Source organism: Peromyscus leucopus, chromosome 15 (genome assembly GCF_004664715.2).
Source record: "Peromyscus leucopus breed LL Stock chromosome 15, UCI_PerLeu_2.1, whole genome shotgun sequence".
Lineage (NCBI taxonomy): Eukaryota > Metazoa > Chordata > Mammalia > Rodentia > Cricetidae > Peromyscus > Peromyscus leucopus.
Genome location: NC_051076.1, coordinates 78,236,101 through 78,252,406, shown reverse-complemented (window position 1 = coordinate 78,252,406; position 16,306 = coordinate 78,236,101). Strand labels below are relative to the sequence as shown.

General features: G+C 40.5%; 1 protein-coding gene across 3 annotated transcripts in view; it reads right to left on the bottom strand.

The window, feature by feature from the left end:
* The window catches only part of LOC114701108 (contactin-associated protein like 5-1-like), a 902,756-nt gene that overhangs the window by 456,619 nt on the left and 429,831 nt on the right, over positions 1 to 16,306 (bottom strand). For all 3 annotated transcript variants that reach the window (XR_005092928.1, XM_037211055.1, XM_028881060.2), the window contains exon 6: positions 10,381 to 10,565. Coding sequence is in view for 2 of the 3 variants with exons in the window: in XM_037211055.1 (XP_037066950.1) it covers positions 10,381 to 10,565 (185 nt within the window). In the remaining variant the exon portion in view is untranslated. The remainder of the gene's footprint in view (positions 1 to 10,380; positions 10,566 to 16,306) is intronic.

Sequence of the window (16,306 nt, the reverse complement as noted above, 5' to 3'; positions counted from 1 at the left end):
TGTGTTCCTGTGCATCCCCGTGCATGTGTGTGAGCATTTGTAAGGAGGCCAGAGCTCCACACTGAATGTTTTTCTCTTGCTCTCCTCCTGGATTATTTATTTATTTATTTATTTATTTATTTATTTATTTCACATTTATTCATTATTGAAATGGCTACTTAGTGTATGGGAGATATACATAAGCCAAGGAACACATGTGGAATCTGGAAACAACTGAGTTAGTTGGTTCTTGCCTTACGCCATGGGACTGAATGCAGGTTGTCAGACTTGGCAGCAATTACCTCCTGACCTGGTGCGAAACCAGCCATCCAACTCATTTAAAAATAATTGGTGATCAACTCACTGAAATCTTGAGCTCACCTAGCTCAGCTAGAAAGCCTTTCAAGCAAGCCCTATGGATCCTCATGCAAGCCCTATGAGGTAACTTTTTATGGCAATTCACAATTATAAAATTTGAGGAAATATAAAATCAACAAAATCAAAAATCACAAGTTTGAATTGAAAATTAAAATTAAATTAAAAATTAAAAGGAAAAAGAATGACATAAGCAAATCTAAGTCTTTCCCAGAAAGTGTTCAGACCTGACTCTTCTATCCATATTCCTATGTCCAAAGCTATTTCTCTGTCCCCTAAGACAGGAACCATGTCCTGTGGTGAATCTCTGGACATTATGTGACTGTGGGGACAAAGGGCTGAAGATATTTTCCTCTCTCTATGTCCTGGAGCTTCCTGTGAGACACATCATGGATTATAGCCCCTGCAGGGTTTAAAGTTTGTCATTTTATGTGAAACACCCTCAGAGGTGCGTATTTCTAGGAGATTCTGCTGTTCAGGAAAGTTCTGGAGCCTTGCTAGGGGAAGTAACTTCACTTAAGGTGGGCTTTGAGGTTTCCTAGGCTGGACCTACTCCGTTTGCTTCCAGCTTCTACACCGATTCAGTGGCAGGCAGTCTCATGCTCCTGCTGCTGTACCATTGCAGATGGATGGTGTCCCTCTGCAGCTCTAAACCAAAATACACCTTTTCTCCCTTAAGTCTCTTCAGTCAGGGTATTTCAGCACAGCTCCGGAAGAGAAACAAACACTAGAGTGCAAATGTTATATATCTTGATGGTTTTTCTTCTTTCTTTCCTTACATTTCTTTTGTATCTTCTCATTTTCCAGTTTCTTTCCTTATTTTCATGAGATTCCCTGTATTCTCCATGTAGTCCTTTTAAGCTAGCCTTGCAACTTAGTTTCCAAAGAAGAAAAACACCAAAAGCAGTTATACTGCATATTGTCTTGGAAATGATTTTCCTGGGGATCTGAGGTTATTTTAACCACAGACAAACAGTCCTGCAGTGTCCTGCCAGCTCTGTAATCAAGTCTGTGTGAAGAGGGAAGTGTTCAGTAGGTAGTGCCAAGCAATAGCAAGGGAGGCAGCAAGGGCAGCCCCCTAGCATGTGGAACGTATCACTACCTTCCCATGGGGGGCTGGAGGTAGCTCAGCTGGTAGAGTGCTTGCCCAGCCCACATGACGTCCTGGATTCCATTTTGAGAACTGCAAAAATGGTATGTGGTGGAGCAGACCTGTAATCCCAGCACTTGGAGGGTAAAGACATGAAGACTGGAAAATCAAGGCTGTCTTCAACCAGATAGTGGGTTCAAGGCCAGCAGCTTTGGCTACCTGAGAGACTCTCTCAAAAAAAGCAAAGAAAATCTTACCAATAGAAGAGTAGGATTAGTGTTAGTTTAATACTATGTTAATTCACACAAAGAAATTAATTCACTTATTTAAGAAATATGCCCTGTATGATCAGAGAACTACAATTTATAGAAACAAAAAGACTCAGAAAAATCTGAACCCTTATGATGAATTTAAATTCCATGGCATGTATTCAGTTAGTTAGTTACTTAGTTAGTCAATCAGTTGGTTAGTTAGTTAGATGTTAATTACATACATATCATCTACCTTATCTAAATAATAAATAAATGCATTAAAACAAGTAAATAATCTAGATGGAGAGCAAGACAATAAATCCAGTGTGGAGCTCTGGCCACCACATGTGCACACACATGAATTGGAGACTCACATGTACACAGGAATATTCATGCACACACATACACATGCATATATATATATACACATATATATGTTATAGAATATTATTTTAACTAGGCAAAGATGTGTTACATTTGTTTATGTTGCAGAATATTACTTTAACTGTGTAAAGGCATATTAGTTTTGTTTATGCTGTATTTGTTTAATTATGTAAAGATGTGTTGTATTTGTTTCATCTTGCCTGCCTAAGGTATCTGATTGGTCTAATAGAGTTGAATGGTCAATAGCTGGGCAGAGATAGGATTGGTAGGGCTGACAGGGAAAAAATAAATAGGAAACATGTAGGCTCCAGAGAAAAAGGAAGAATGAGAGAAGAAGGAGGAGGAGAGAACAAGGGACATGTCCAGGCAAGAAGCCAGGCAGACAACAGACAGACACAGAGAAGCAGTGAAAGGAAGATATACAGAAGTAATGAAGGTATAAGCCCTGAGGCAAAAGGTAGATAAAAAGAAACAAGTTAATTTACATTAAGAGAGCTAGCCAGAAATGGGCCTAAGCTAGGCCGAGCATTTAAAACTAATAATAAATCTCTGTGTCATATTGGGGAGCTGGTTGGTGGTCTAAAAGGAAAAACCTGATGTGTGTGTGTGTGTGTGTGTGTGTGTGTGTGTGTGTGTGCATGTGTGCGTGCGTGTGTGTGTGTGTGTGTGTGTGTGTGTGTCTGTGTGTGTGTACATATACATATATATACACACACATATATGTACTTGATATCAATGCTGATATTTTATACATTGAGACAGAATCTCTCTATATAGCTGTGGCTATCCTGGAACTCACTATGTAGATCAAGCTGGCCTCAAACTCACAGAGATCTGTCTCCATCTACCTCTCAGAGCTGCTGTTAAAGGTGTGCATCACCATGCCCAGCAAAAATGGAATTTTTAGAGAAAAATTGTGAACAAAAAGATATGAGAACAAGTAATTTTAGAAGCACATGTAAGGACTATGTCATGAAACATACATCTTTTCTTGTGGCCTCTGTTTCTTTTTCAAATATGGCACAAAATTTAAAGTTATTCAATGATAGATATTAAAAATAAAATTTTTGGTCTCTTTAATCCTACTCTCGAATTCTGCCTTAACAACAACTGCAGTATCCTTTCAGCATCCTCAGTGTTTGATTTCCTTTTTAGTTTGTTTGCTTGTTTTTAAACAGTCTCATGTATCCAAAGCTTGCCTCAAACTTGCTTCACAGCCAATGATAACCTTGAATTTCTCATCTTCCTGCCTCTACCTCCCAGGTGCTGGGATCCCAGAAGCACTCTATCCAACTGCACAGCCAGCTATGGAGTAAGAGTGAAAGTGTAATATACAGAACTAAGAAAAGGAAAAAGCCCAGAGGCAAAAGGTAAACAGGATAATTTAAAGTTAAGAAATTCTGGCAAGGAACAAGCCAAGCTAAGGTCAGGCATTTATAATTAAAAATAAGCCTCTGTGTGCAATTTATTTGGCAGTTGGATGGCAGCCCCCCAAAGAGTCAAAGAGTAACAACCATCCAACACCATATTCCCTTCTCACTGCCACCCTTCTTCTAAACAGTCTTCCTCCAGTTTTTATATTTTGTGTTTGTTTGTGGTCTACTGGACTTCATTGTTTTCCTGCATAAAGTATTTGTTCATTTTTCTAGAAGGATCTCAGGTAGCTCAAGCTGTTCACAAACTCTACATAGCCTAGGGTGAACTCATCCTCCTGCCTATATCTCTCAAGAGCTGGGACTGAAGGTGTGTGTCCCCATCTCCAGCTCATACAAGGAATTTTAGATGTTTTTAAAGGAAAAAAAATGTAGGTATAAGTGTGTGTGTGTGTGTGCGCGTGCGCGTGTGTTGCATACTTGTACATGAGTGCAGTTGCTCAAAGGATGGCATCAGATCCTCTGGAGCTGGAGTTACAGGCAGTCAGGAGTCACTGTGTGCAGGCTGGAGCTCAGCCTCGGTTCTCTGGAAGAACAGTGTGCACTCTTAATAGATGAGCCCTCTCTCAAGCACATATGGAGACACATGTGTTTTTAAATGTTCAGAGATTTGAGTTTAATCTGCGTTTGGAGTTTTGTATGTTTCTTGTTTTGTTGTTGTTTGGTTTTTGGTTTTGTTCTTTTTTTTATGCCATCTTAATTTAAGAATTTCATTTAAAAAAATTCTCCAATGTGTATGCAATGTCTAGGTGTAAACCACATGTTTTTAAAAATGTTCCTGTGATTTAGGGTACTGATTAGATAATGATATAAAACAGGATAACTGAGACCTCTTGAATATAAAGGACTTCTTGAACTATAAGGACATCAGAGGACAAAAGTCCTAAAACTACCTTTCTAAACTGCTTCACACTCAAGCTGGAGAGAGGGGGAAAGGCTGTCATGTTATCCAGCATTTGGAGCAGTTCATGGTTTGTGATGTGCATTTGGAAGACATTCCAGGAGTTGTCCTCCTCTCCCTAATTTTTGCCTGTTTGATAGGATTTTGTAAGGCCTGATCTGTGCTGCATCTTGAACAGAATCAAACCAGACAGCTGTAAACATCTTATGATGGCAAATGCTGTACTAGAAAATTCACAAAATGTTATAGAGCTGACAAAGTTGTCTTAGTGTCTTAGTTACCTTTTTATTGCTGTAATATGATATCATGAGCAAGGGAAATTTTAGAAAAAGGTTTGCTCAGACTCCCAGTTCCAGGGGGTTGGAGTTTATGATGATCATGGGTGGAGCACAGCAGTGGTCAGGCAGGGATGGGACTAAAGCAGTAGCTGAGAGCTTGTATTTTATTCTATAAGAACTAGGCAGAGAGAGAGAGAGCTAATTGGAAATGGGTTGGGCTTTCTGGAATCTCAAAGCACTTCCTCCAACAAAGCAACATCTCCTAATTCTTCCCAAACAGTTCTATTAACTGGGGACCAAGTATGCAAATATGAGCCTATGGTGGCCCTTTTGATTCAAAGCGCAACATATTCTAAAAGAAGGGTCAGTAGGTACCACATTTTCAGGTCACTAGTCTTACATTTTGGTAAAGTTTATAAATGAAGATAGAGTTGCATAATATAATTATCCCTGATATAAACTATAATAGAGGAGATCTGAAAAATATCCTGGCGTGCTCTGTCAGTGGGTCCCAGGAAGTGATGTCAGCATCCTTCCAACTGTAGGAGTCCACATCTCATGTGTACATAGGACTCAGGGCAGAGCCTGGAGTATGGTTTCTACTTAACAGAATGCAATAGCAATGTTCAGCAGTGCTCCTCCTAACAGCTGCAGTGGTTTTGCTTCTGAGTAGCTGAAATTCCAAATTCTTATCTTTTGGGTTTGTATCAGCCTGTGGGTGGGAAATAATTGAATAGAACATTGTTCTCCACCCAGAAGGTCCTTTCTTCTCACCACCTCCTTTGAGGTAAATCTTCAAGGCTAGAGACTTCTAACACATAACTCGTCTTCCAGTATAGCTCAATCCTCAATTTGACTTCTTTTACGATGTCTAGAGCAATCTGTCTGCACATTCTGGCAAAAGTTTGAGGTTTCTAAAGCAGCAGTTGCTCAAGAGAAATATTTCCATGAGTTTTTCTCTTAAGGAATGTTTTTCACAGGCAAGACATACTTTAAGGAAGGGCTTCCAACTTCATAAACTAAGTAACATCAATGAGTTTCATTTACCTAAAAACTAACACTCATTTCCATATCATGCAGCTGTGATCTCATTGAGATCATACACCAGCAAAGAGCCTTGCACGTCAATGGTGAATTAGGTAATAGTATAGATTTTAGAACAGTCAACTTGGACATTACAGTGTTTGGAAAGAATGATGAGACTGAACAATGACTTTATAATTTTCTTTTTGTCAGTGTTCTTTTCAAGTTCATTAAAGACACTTCTGTGTTTTGAGGTAAAGCTAAGTTACTGTATTCTCTTTGTTTCTTCAATCAATTAAACAAGTTGACATAGGAAACTGATAGATACTCAAAGATTTTCAGTTTTCAGCAACTCAAAAATACCTACTTGGTATCTTGCATTTTGAGCCAAAGGATATCAATGTGTCTTTTGAAGTGACTGAATGACAATTATTATCTGTAATATACTGAGCTGAAGTTTGGATCAAAGGAAAAGACCTATCTTAAGGCTCATGATAATGACTGGAAAAAGAATAAGTTCTGCTCCTGATCGTTCCATTCTTTCTTTATATCTCACCGTTTTATCTGCGTCCCACCAGAGTCTTAAATTGTGTTTTAAGGTTTCTTAGTTAGGGCCCATCAATCCTTTCTAGTTTAGTTTCTTTTCCTGATAAAATATCTTGATAAAGCCACTTAAAGAAGGAAGGGCTTCTATCTGCTCAATGTTCAAGGTTACAATCCACCATGGCAGGAATGAAGCTTGAGCGAGCTAGTCACACAAAACAGAGAGCAACAAGGGCTTGTGCTAGGTGCACATTCTTTTTAATTCCACCCATTCTCATCCCTGGAATGGTGTCATCCACAGCAGGTGGGTTTGCAGATGGATTAACCTAATCAAAATAATCCCTCTGTTGTGGCTGGTTTTATGTCAGCTAAAGTCATTTGGGAAAGGGGAGCCTTAATTGAGAACATTTCCCTACAAGACTGGCTTCTAGAGAAGCCTGTGGGGGCATTTTCTTAATTGATGATTGATGTGGGAAATCCCACCTCACAGTGGGTGGTGCCATTTGTAGGATTTTGGTCCTGGTCCTGCCATATATAAACAGTGGGCTAAGCAAGCCATCAGGGGCAAGCCAGTAAGAAGCACTCCTCCACAGTCTCTGCCACTGGGTTCCTGCTGTGAGTTCTTGTCCTGACTTCCTGGATGATGGAGAGATACTTGGAAGTGTAAGCTGAAATAAACCATTTCCTCTACAAAATGTTCTTGGTCATAGTGTTTTATCACAGTGATTAAAAGCACTGACTAGAAACACCTTACAAACATGTAACCTAACCTAGATAATCCCTCACAAGTATGGCTGGAAGCTTGCTCCTGGATGATTATAGATCCTGTCAACTTCACCATTAACATGAGTTGATTATCACCCACACATTTGATTCATGCACCCGCAAGCCAAGCTTTACATGTAAGCCTGAGAGAGAGAGGAGAGAGAGAGAGAGAGAGAGAGAGAGAGAGAGAGAGAGAGAGAGAGAGAGAGAGATCCAGGATAGTGGCCTTCAGACAGTAGAGGGTATCAGAATTGCCTGTAGGATTTAAGAGCATAGACAGCTGATCCCTCTCCCAGAATTTCTGGCTCAGTACTCCTGGATAAAGCCTAAATGGGTTCTATTTAATGTATTTTTAGGAGTTGCTGATTGGTCTGGCCCTTTAAACAAATAGTGAAAGTTGTTAGCTACCCTGAAAATAGTTGTTCAATATTATTTTTTTTCACCAAAATTTAAATTCTTTATAAAGGCCTATATATTCTCCATCAGCTAGTCTTTAACTTGGTCTTTTTATTTAGAAAAAGTTATATGTATTTGTGGGGGTGGGATAGGTATATACCTATGAGTGCAAATATCCCAAGGGGAGATGTCAGATCCCCTGCATCAGGAGACATGGGAAGTTGTGTTTCACCTCCTATGTGTGTTGGGAACTAAACTCAAGTCCTCTGCAAGAGCATTATGTGCTTTTAATCACCGAGCCTTTTCTTCAGTCTCTGACTTTGTTTAAAACCTTGCTGTCCTTAGTGAGGGACACACACACACACACACACACACACACACACACACACACACACACACAGTACTTACAAGTGCAACTGCATGTGTGTGTCAAATTCATGATCTTACTCTAGAGAATACATTGCATACAATGTTTCTTGCCTTTGATGTATAAATGATAAACAATGTATTTACCTTTGCTATATTCTAACATAGTGAGCTGATTCTTACAGGAGGCTTTTGATCCTTTAAGATACATCATTTTTCTTAATCTTTATCTATAATCAAAATCTGTCCTATTTCCTTCCTTCTTTCCTTCTTTCCCTTCCTTTCCTTCTTTTATGAGCCTTCAAGAATGCCAAAAAAAAAAAAAAAAAAAAATCACTCTTGTCTGTCTGGTGGGACAAGCCTGTATGTCACGTTTTCAGTAGGCTGAAGCAGGTAATTTAATGAAATCTTTTTTTGAACTTTAAAAAAATGGGGCTGTGAATTCAGCTTTGTTGGTAAAGTTCCAGCATTAGCACCACATGGAAGAGATTGTGAGGGTGCAGATCTATCATCCCATTTCTCAAGAAGTAAAGGCAGAGGGATTAGTAGTTTGAAATAGTTCAAGGCCAGTCTGGGCTACATGAGACCCTCTCTTAAAATAATATAATGTTAAATATAATATAATTTTAAATTGAATTTAATTTAAAAACTAAAAAAAAGGACTGTAGATATAGCTTACTGGTAATGTGGCTTCCTAACATGTGACTACCTCTATTTTCAATCCCAAGTAACACACACACACACACACACACACACACACGCACACGCACACGCACACGCACGCGCACGCGCACGCACGCATGTGTGCCCACTCCAAATTTAATCTTTAACGATTAAGCCATAGAAAAATGGCCTTTCAATAAGACATAAGGTTTGTTGACTCCCAGTCCAGGCCATCGATAAAACAATGAATCAAACTTAACTTGCAATGTTTGTCAACATCTTTGGTATAAGACCTTTCCCAGAGAGAGCAGTTACAAATGTTCAGGTGTACAAGTAGATAAATGAGGGGTAATTATAAAGCAAACTAATTAGAAATTAACAAATTTATTTCCTCAAAGACATTTTATTTAATTTATTCCCCAACTCATTTAATCAAGTTTATGCCATCTATGTTTTAGTTATGGACATTGTCTACCAGGCAGCCTTCAAAATTCCTGAAAAATCTGGCCTTTGGCCCTTTTGAACTTAACTGACTTCTACACAGCACTGCTATTGTTCTAAACTCTGACACTGTGTTGTTCGACGTTCCTGCTTTGGTACCTGCTGCACACACCTTACCTTCTGATCCAGCTAACTGGATCCTTCAGTAAAGACCCAATGGGGTCTCCTGCTGACAGACCTGTGCTTCTCTCTGTGAGCAAAAGGCCCCCCCATCCTCCCACCCCCACCCTAAGGACCCCATCCTTCTCTCCTCTGTCCCCTAGTCACTGCGCTCTGTGGTACTTGGTCTGCCAGACTAGAAGATCTGCGGCCTTCTTTAGTTTGATGCATCCCACTGATCTCTTCCATCAGGGCTCTGGATTTGATCCCTGGTACCACAACGATGGGAAAAACAGTTCCAGCCTATTAGTTAAAAGTTCAAGTGGGCATGGATGTGAAAGGCTAGGGACGGTCTGAGACTCCTGGTAATTTTTTTTTAAATTAGAATTCCACTAGTGGTTCTGGGAAATTGAACTCAAGTCATGAGGCTTGGCAGCAAATCCCTTTACTGGCTGACCCATCTTTGGAGTTCACACCTGAGATTTTGTTAACATTTTCTGTATATTTTAATACTCCAACTAATTAAAGTTTTTGTTAAATAATTAGTGGTTATAGCCAAGAGACAGTAACACTGGAAGGCTCCAAGTACCTATATGCCCACAAGCACAAACACACACACACACACACACAAAAGTATATACACACTTAAAGACATATTTTGATGGTTAGCATTAAAGATTCACTTGATAAAACTAAGAATCACCTGGGAAGAGTCAACTGAGTCTTTTGTAGACTGGCCTGTAGCATGTCTGTAGGAGATTGTCTTGGGTGTTAATTGAGGTGGGGTTACTCACTCTGAATATAGTCTACACCATCACGTGGGGTGGGCCCTGAACTGTGTAGTGGAGAAGAAAGCTACTTGAGAACCAGAAAGCTGGAAAACTGCATTTATTCTCTTTGCTCTTGGCTGTAGCTACAATGTGACTACTTGAGTTCTTGCCTTGACTTCTCTGAAATGATGGATGATAATCAGGAATCATAAGCTACATAAACCTCTTGTTGCCAGATTTTTTTTTTTTATTTTACACAGCAACAGAAATTATATTAGGACACACACACACACACACACACACACACACACACACACACACAGGCACACATGCCTACCCACATACATGCATATATACATACAGAAAGTAAGAAAGTATTGATTTTACTTCACACTGTTGATACCTCATCAGCAACACAGAGCTTGGCAAAGGCATTTCCAGACCCTTACTGTGTGACTCTTCCTTGGTGACTCTGCCCTTGTAGTCTAGCCCAGATGGTGGGGCTTAAAGGCTCTATTCACAGACAACCCATTCCTGGGAACCTGCAGGGAGAACTGACTCACCTCGTAGTCGATATCCAGGACATCGGTCTCCCCCTTGGTCCGGAAGTGTTGCGTGTTTGTGTCCACAGTGAAGTTCGCCTGCTTGCCCACGCGCTCCAAGAGAACCGAGTGCCAGTGCTGGTCATCCAGCAGGCTACCCAGCACGGCAGAGGGCACAATGCTGCTGAGTCGGGCTTTGCTGTCATCTGCAGAGGAAAGAAGGCAGAATGTATTCTTAGCCCAGGCAGCTTTGAATCCTGCCCATCAACAACACTGAGAACCAGGTACCTGAGGCTTCTTCAAACAAACCCAGTGTGAACCGTTCCTCTGCAGTGCAGACCACCGGGCCTTCTGCAAGGGTCAAGCTTTGTCCTTAGATTCCAGAACCTAGTTCTATGTCAAATGATACATATCTCCAGCCGCCCCTCCCCCCCCCAAAAAAAAAACCTGCAATGTTTCTGGGATACCAGCAATTGCTTGGTGACAGGAATGCTTAACTACTTATCGTATTGGCCACAGGAATAAAATTTAAAAGAGAAGTTTTCATGTTTAGAAAAAAAAAATAACTAAATTTATAGACACATTTCTTTTAGTATTACGAATGAAGAAAGCAGATTTTGAAACAGCTGGGAGGAAGCCAGTGATCATATAGAGTATGTCTGTGCACACAGGAGCAGAGAAAGCCATAACCATTCCAACAGCATCTGTTGAGTGCCTACTGTTTGAACTGACTCCTTTCACCAAAAGAGTTGTGGCTGCTACCACCACACAGAATTTGTCTCAACTTTAAAGGGAAGCTATCTTTACTGACACATAATTTTTTAATTCTTCATAAACTTCACGTATGTGTGTGTGTGCATGTGTGCATCCATGCCCAAGTGCTCATGCACATTTTCCCATGTATAGAGTTGGTTCTCCCTTCCATCATGTGTGTCCTCTACTATAACTCTGGCCATCAGACTTGGCAGCAAGCACCTTTATACACTGAGACATCATTTGGGCCCCTGAAACAAAATTTTATTTTGAGAGAATAGTTTCTGTTCCCACCCTCTCAGAATACGATAGCTAAGTGTATCTCTTCTCTTTCTTGCACAGTGCTATCCTTGACCCCACCTGTACTCACCTGTGTGCAGGTGACATTCAGGGGTCAGGGGTAGCTAATCTCCCTGTGGGCTGTTCACTCCTACCTCTGCTATGGCCTAATGGTGCTGTTTGTCTCACTAAGTAATGATGCCTGGCTTCCTGCTAAAGTTGGAGTGGGGATGCCCCACTTAGCATACTTGAAAAGCAGGGCTGGTGAATTAATGTCTGATTCTGTTTTGTTGATTTACTATTTATTTATTCCATAAGCCTTGAATTCTCACCACTGTCAGATTATGCTAATGCTTTAATAAATACCTCCTTCTCTTCCTGCCCTTCCTCTGAAAGACATTGGGATCAAGCAGTACTAGTCATGGTCATATAGAAAGAAGATGTGGAGGGAGGTGGAGCTCTCTCTTCTGAGACATACAGTGTTGGTGTGTTCCAGTAATAGTAGTTAGGATGGATGAGTACGTAAACACAGACCACAGGGGAAGTACACAGGAAGAGGGAGTGTCCACCCAGCTTGAAGGAACTGGTGCCCAGACTGAGGGGTGGCAGAGACAATGGGAAGGTCCTGCAGCAGAGGAGAACTAGCTGAAAGAGCTGGCTGAATCCTCCAGAACCCTGTGCATGGGGCTGCTGCATTCAGATTAACACTGAAAGAAGTTTAGATTAGTAGCAATGTATGATTTGACATCCACTGCCAATTCAGCTCCTTTAAAAGTAATGTCAACTTAAACTCCTGCTATACTTTATGAATATCTGATATTATTATATTTCTGAGTAATTTTAACACATATTTCTTTGTGTTTGTGTGTGTGTGTGTGTGTGTGTGTGTGTGTGTGTGTGTGTGTGTTCATGCCACAATGTACCTTTGGAGGTCAAAGTCAGCTTTCAATGTCAGCCTTAACCTTCATCTTGGTGCAGCCAGGGTCTCTTGTTTGCCCCTGACTGTCCCTGACTAACCAGCCAATGGGATTCTGAAGAGTCTCTTATCCTTGTCTCCCACCCTGAGTGAGAGTTGGAGTTATACAGCGTCTGCTTTTATGCAGACACTAGAGACACAAACTCAGATTCTCACACTAAGGTGGCAAACGCTTTACACATTGCACTACCTCCCTCAGCCAATTCATGTGTATTTCTTTTGGCATGGATAGAGATGAAAAATCTCTTCATTTTCATTTCCTTTTTGTGAGCCACATTCTCTGACTTTTACCCATTTGTTTTTCCAACAATTTGCATTTAGTCCATTTTCTGTAATATACATTTTGAGGGTACCTTTCTGTTCTCTGACTTTTTGGTATGTCACTTTTTCTGTTTTAACACTGAAAATATTTTTCCATTGGAAATTTATTATTTGAGGACTGGGGAAAAGGCTCAGCACTCTAAGCACTTGTTTTGCAGGCTCTGGGATCAGAATTCAGATCTCTAGATAGAAACCCTAGTGAATGCCTGGTGGGTGTGCTGGCCCAGTGTAACTCCAGTCCTGGCGGTGGAGACTGAGGATTCCCGTGCAAACTGGCTCACAAGACTGATGATTCCCGTGCAAACTGGCTCACGAGACTACCCATCGTACTGAACCGTGCATTTGACTGAGAGACCCTCCCTGAATGTGTAAGGGGGAAGAACAGTCCAGGATGATGCCCAACATCACCTGTGGGCCTCCACATGCAGGAACACACAGGTGCACCTGCACCCATATGTATGTGTTCCCACACACATGCAAGAGTAAAACCCCAGACTTACACATTTCTACCATGCTCACATATGAGAAATAGAAAAGGGAAAAAAAGAAGCACAATCATTTCTCTTTAACAGTTCATCCCTGCTTTGAGATCATGGAGGAGATCTCCAGCATGTTTCACCATTCATTCACTTTGAACTTAGAAACCCGGTTCTTGCATTCTGTTGGAAAGAAGGCGGTTGATGCTATCTGAACCCCACCCGTGCGCTGTCTCAGATGAATTTCTTAAGCAAACTTGGTCACCGAGGCTCAGACACAGCAAGCTGTGCTGTGAAGCTGAAGTCGGGACGTTAGACAGGGATCTTTAAGCTAGTCATCTACATTCCTGAAAGGTATTCTGTGGCAATAAATTAACATGTGGCTGAAAAAATACTAGTGATTTAAAAATTGGAGATAATGTTCAACAGTTTGGAGAGAGATTAAACATACATGTAAAATCAACAAAAGGTTATTAGAGAGCTATTGAGTAGCATTTAGGAAGTTCTCATTGCATTTTTAAATATTGATGAGTGAAAACCACAGTGTTAGATAAAATTAAAAGTGACAGCTAACAAATAAATTATCCAACTACTTAAAATTCCTAATTTATGATATATAGAAGTAAAATAGAAATGTGTAAATGCATAACTAAACATAACTATACAAAACACTATAAACCCATTAAGTACAAAAATTTGCCACATCAAAAGGATTTTTTCTTCTGTGTTTTACAGTTAGAATAACTATTTTAATATCTAGAAAGAACACTATTAAATTATATCATTAATCCTATGTGAATTACTGAATGCCACCTGAATTACAAGGAATTTCACATGTGTGTTTCTTTGGGGGCTGCAGGATAAATTCAGAATCTTGAACATGTTGACCAGGTTCTTAATATCATCTACCACTAAGTTATGCCCATACTCACAGGTTCAGTTTTTATTACACGTGTCTACTGATTTATGGGGATAGTGTGAGTATGAGCATGAAATGGTTGTGCATGTGTAGACCAGAGAAAAAGTTGTGGGAGCTGGTTTTCTCCCGCCACCTCTGGATCCAGGGTTTGAACTCAGGTTGTCAGCCTGGCAGCAAGCATTGTCACTCACTGAGCCATCTCACCGGCACACAAGTCTATTTCTTAACTGGTTCCAAAAGCAGACGATAGGAATGAATTCCATGCATTCCTTCTTTCGTTATTTTTTCACTAACACTCAGATATCCTACATTAAGGCAAATAAAAAATTATCTGATAAAATAAATGCAGAAAAAAAATCTGTTATTTGAGGATTCGTAGCTTGAAATTGTATTGTTGAAGAGAGAAAGATGATCTAATGAAACCTCCCTAGAAATCTAGACTGTTGTTATGGAAACCGTAGAAAACACAATTCTCAGTGTACTATCATAGTCTTTATCTCAGGACACCTGTTTCCAGTTTTATCTCAGTTGCATTTGATGTTCAATTATCCCATTGTAACAGATTTTCAATTTATTAAGACAAGATAAAAATCCTCATGAACATCTGAGAAGAATACAAATGAAATAATAAGGAAGAAGTTGGCTTTGGGGCAAGAAACACAAAGAAACTTTTTTCTAATTAAATGGAACTTTTTTCTTCTATTTAGTTTCAAGATGATGTAAGTACTGCCGAAGCCTTATTGAAACAAACATGGGGAATGAGTGTTTGTACTTTTAAAAGATTTAATAGTTTTAGGATTTTTAAATTTTTATATGCATAAATATTTTGCTCACATGTGTGTTTGTGTACCATGTTCATGCCTGTAGAGGTTAGAGGAGGCCACTGAGTTCCTTGGAACTGAGATCATGGATCAAGGGTTGGGAACTGCTATGTGGGTCCTGGAAACTGAACCCAGGTAGTCTGTAACAGCAAATGTGCTTTTACCTGTCCAGTCATCTCTCCAGGAGCCCCTTAAAGATTTATTTTTTAGCATTTGTGTGTGAGCGTGTGTGTTTCTGTATCCGTGAATATATATGTGCAGTTAAGTGCAGGTGCCCATGGAGGCCACAACAGCACCCTCAATCTTCTGGAACCAGAGTTACAGGCAGTGTGTGTGTGTGTGTGTGTGTGTGTGTGTGTGTGTGTGTGTGTGTGTGTAGTTGGGTTCAGGTGCCCATGGAGGCTATAGTAGCACCCCCAGTCTTCTGAACCCAGAGTTATAGGCACTTGTGAGCCTCTCCATGTGGGTACTGGGAACTGCATGTCCATCTTCGGCTCTCTTAACCACTGAGTCATCGCTCCAGTCCCAATGTTTACATTTTTTAGCTTTATCTTTATTTTCATTCCATCACCTCATCCTCAGAAGAATAGCATGGGCTGGCTGGGCACAGAGTTCCAGGAATCTACCTCTTTCTGCCTCCCCAGTCCTGGCGACACAAGTTTGTGCTACCATACCCAGTCTTTTTGGATCATGTAGGTCACACTGAGCTCCTCATTCTTGAGCACCAAGCACTTTCATCTCTCCAACCTTGTCAACTTTCTTACATAGGTAACACTATTTATATGGTTTTGGTATTTTTAAAGTTTTACTTTAATGTGTGTGTGTGTGTGTGTGTGTGTGTGTGTGTGTGTGTGTGTGTGTATACCTATGAAGGCTAGAAAAGGGCATTGGATCTCCTGGAGATAGGGTTGTAGGCAGCCCTAAGCTGCCTGACATGAATCCTAGGAACCAAACTTCAGTCCTCTGCAAGAGTAGGAAGTATTCTTAACCACTGGGCTATCTCTCCAAACTCCCCCATACATTGTTGAAAAAAAAAGAGTTAGTTTCAAAAAAGGTGTGTGACCTACACAAGGACACAGAGAACTAGTTACCACTTAGCTCTACCTGATCCAAAGCTAAAATTCTCTGCAGTCTTCCTGCTGGCAAAAGGATGCTATTCCCATTCTTCCCCACCTCTGTGTTCTAACCACTGCATCCGGTTCTGCTAGTCTGTTGTTAGTGAGCAGTGTTGCAGAGCAGCAGTGGCGGGCTTCAGAGAACAACTGGATGAAGTGGAGAGCAGAGGGCTGTGCTGGAGGAACATGGTGAAATACAGCAGCAGAAGGACATTATATAGAATGCCAAGGCAAATTATAACTCCATAGGTGAGCCAGGACCAGAAAAGCATGACTCCGTAGCAGTT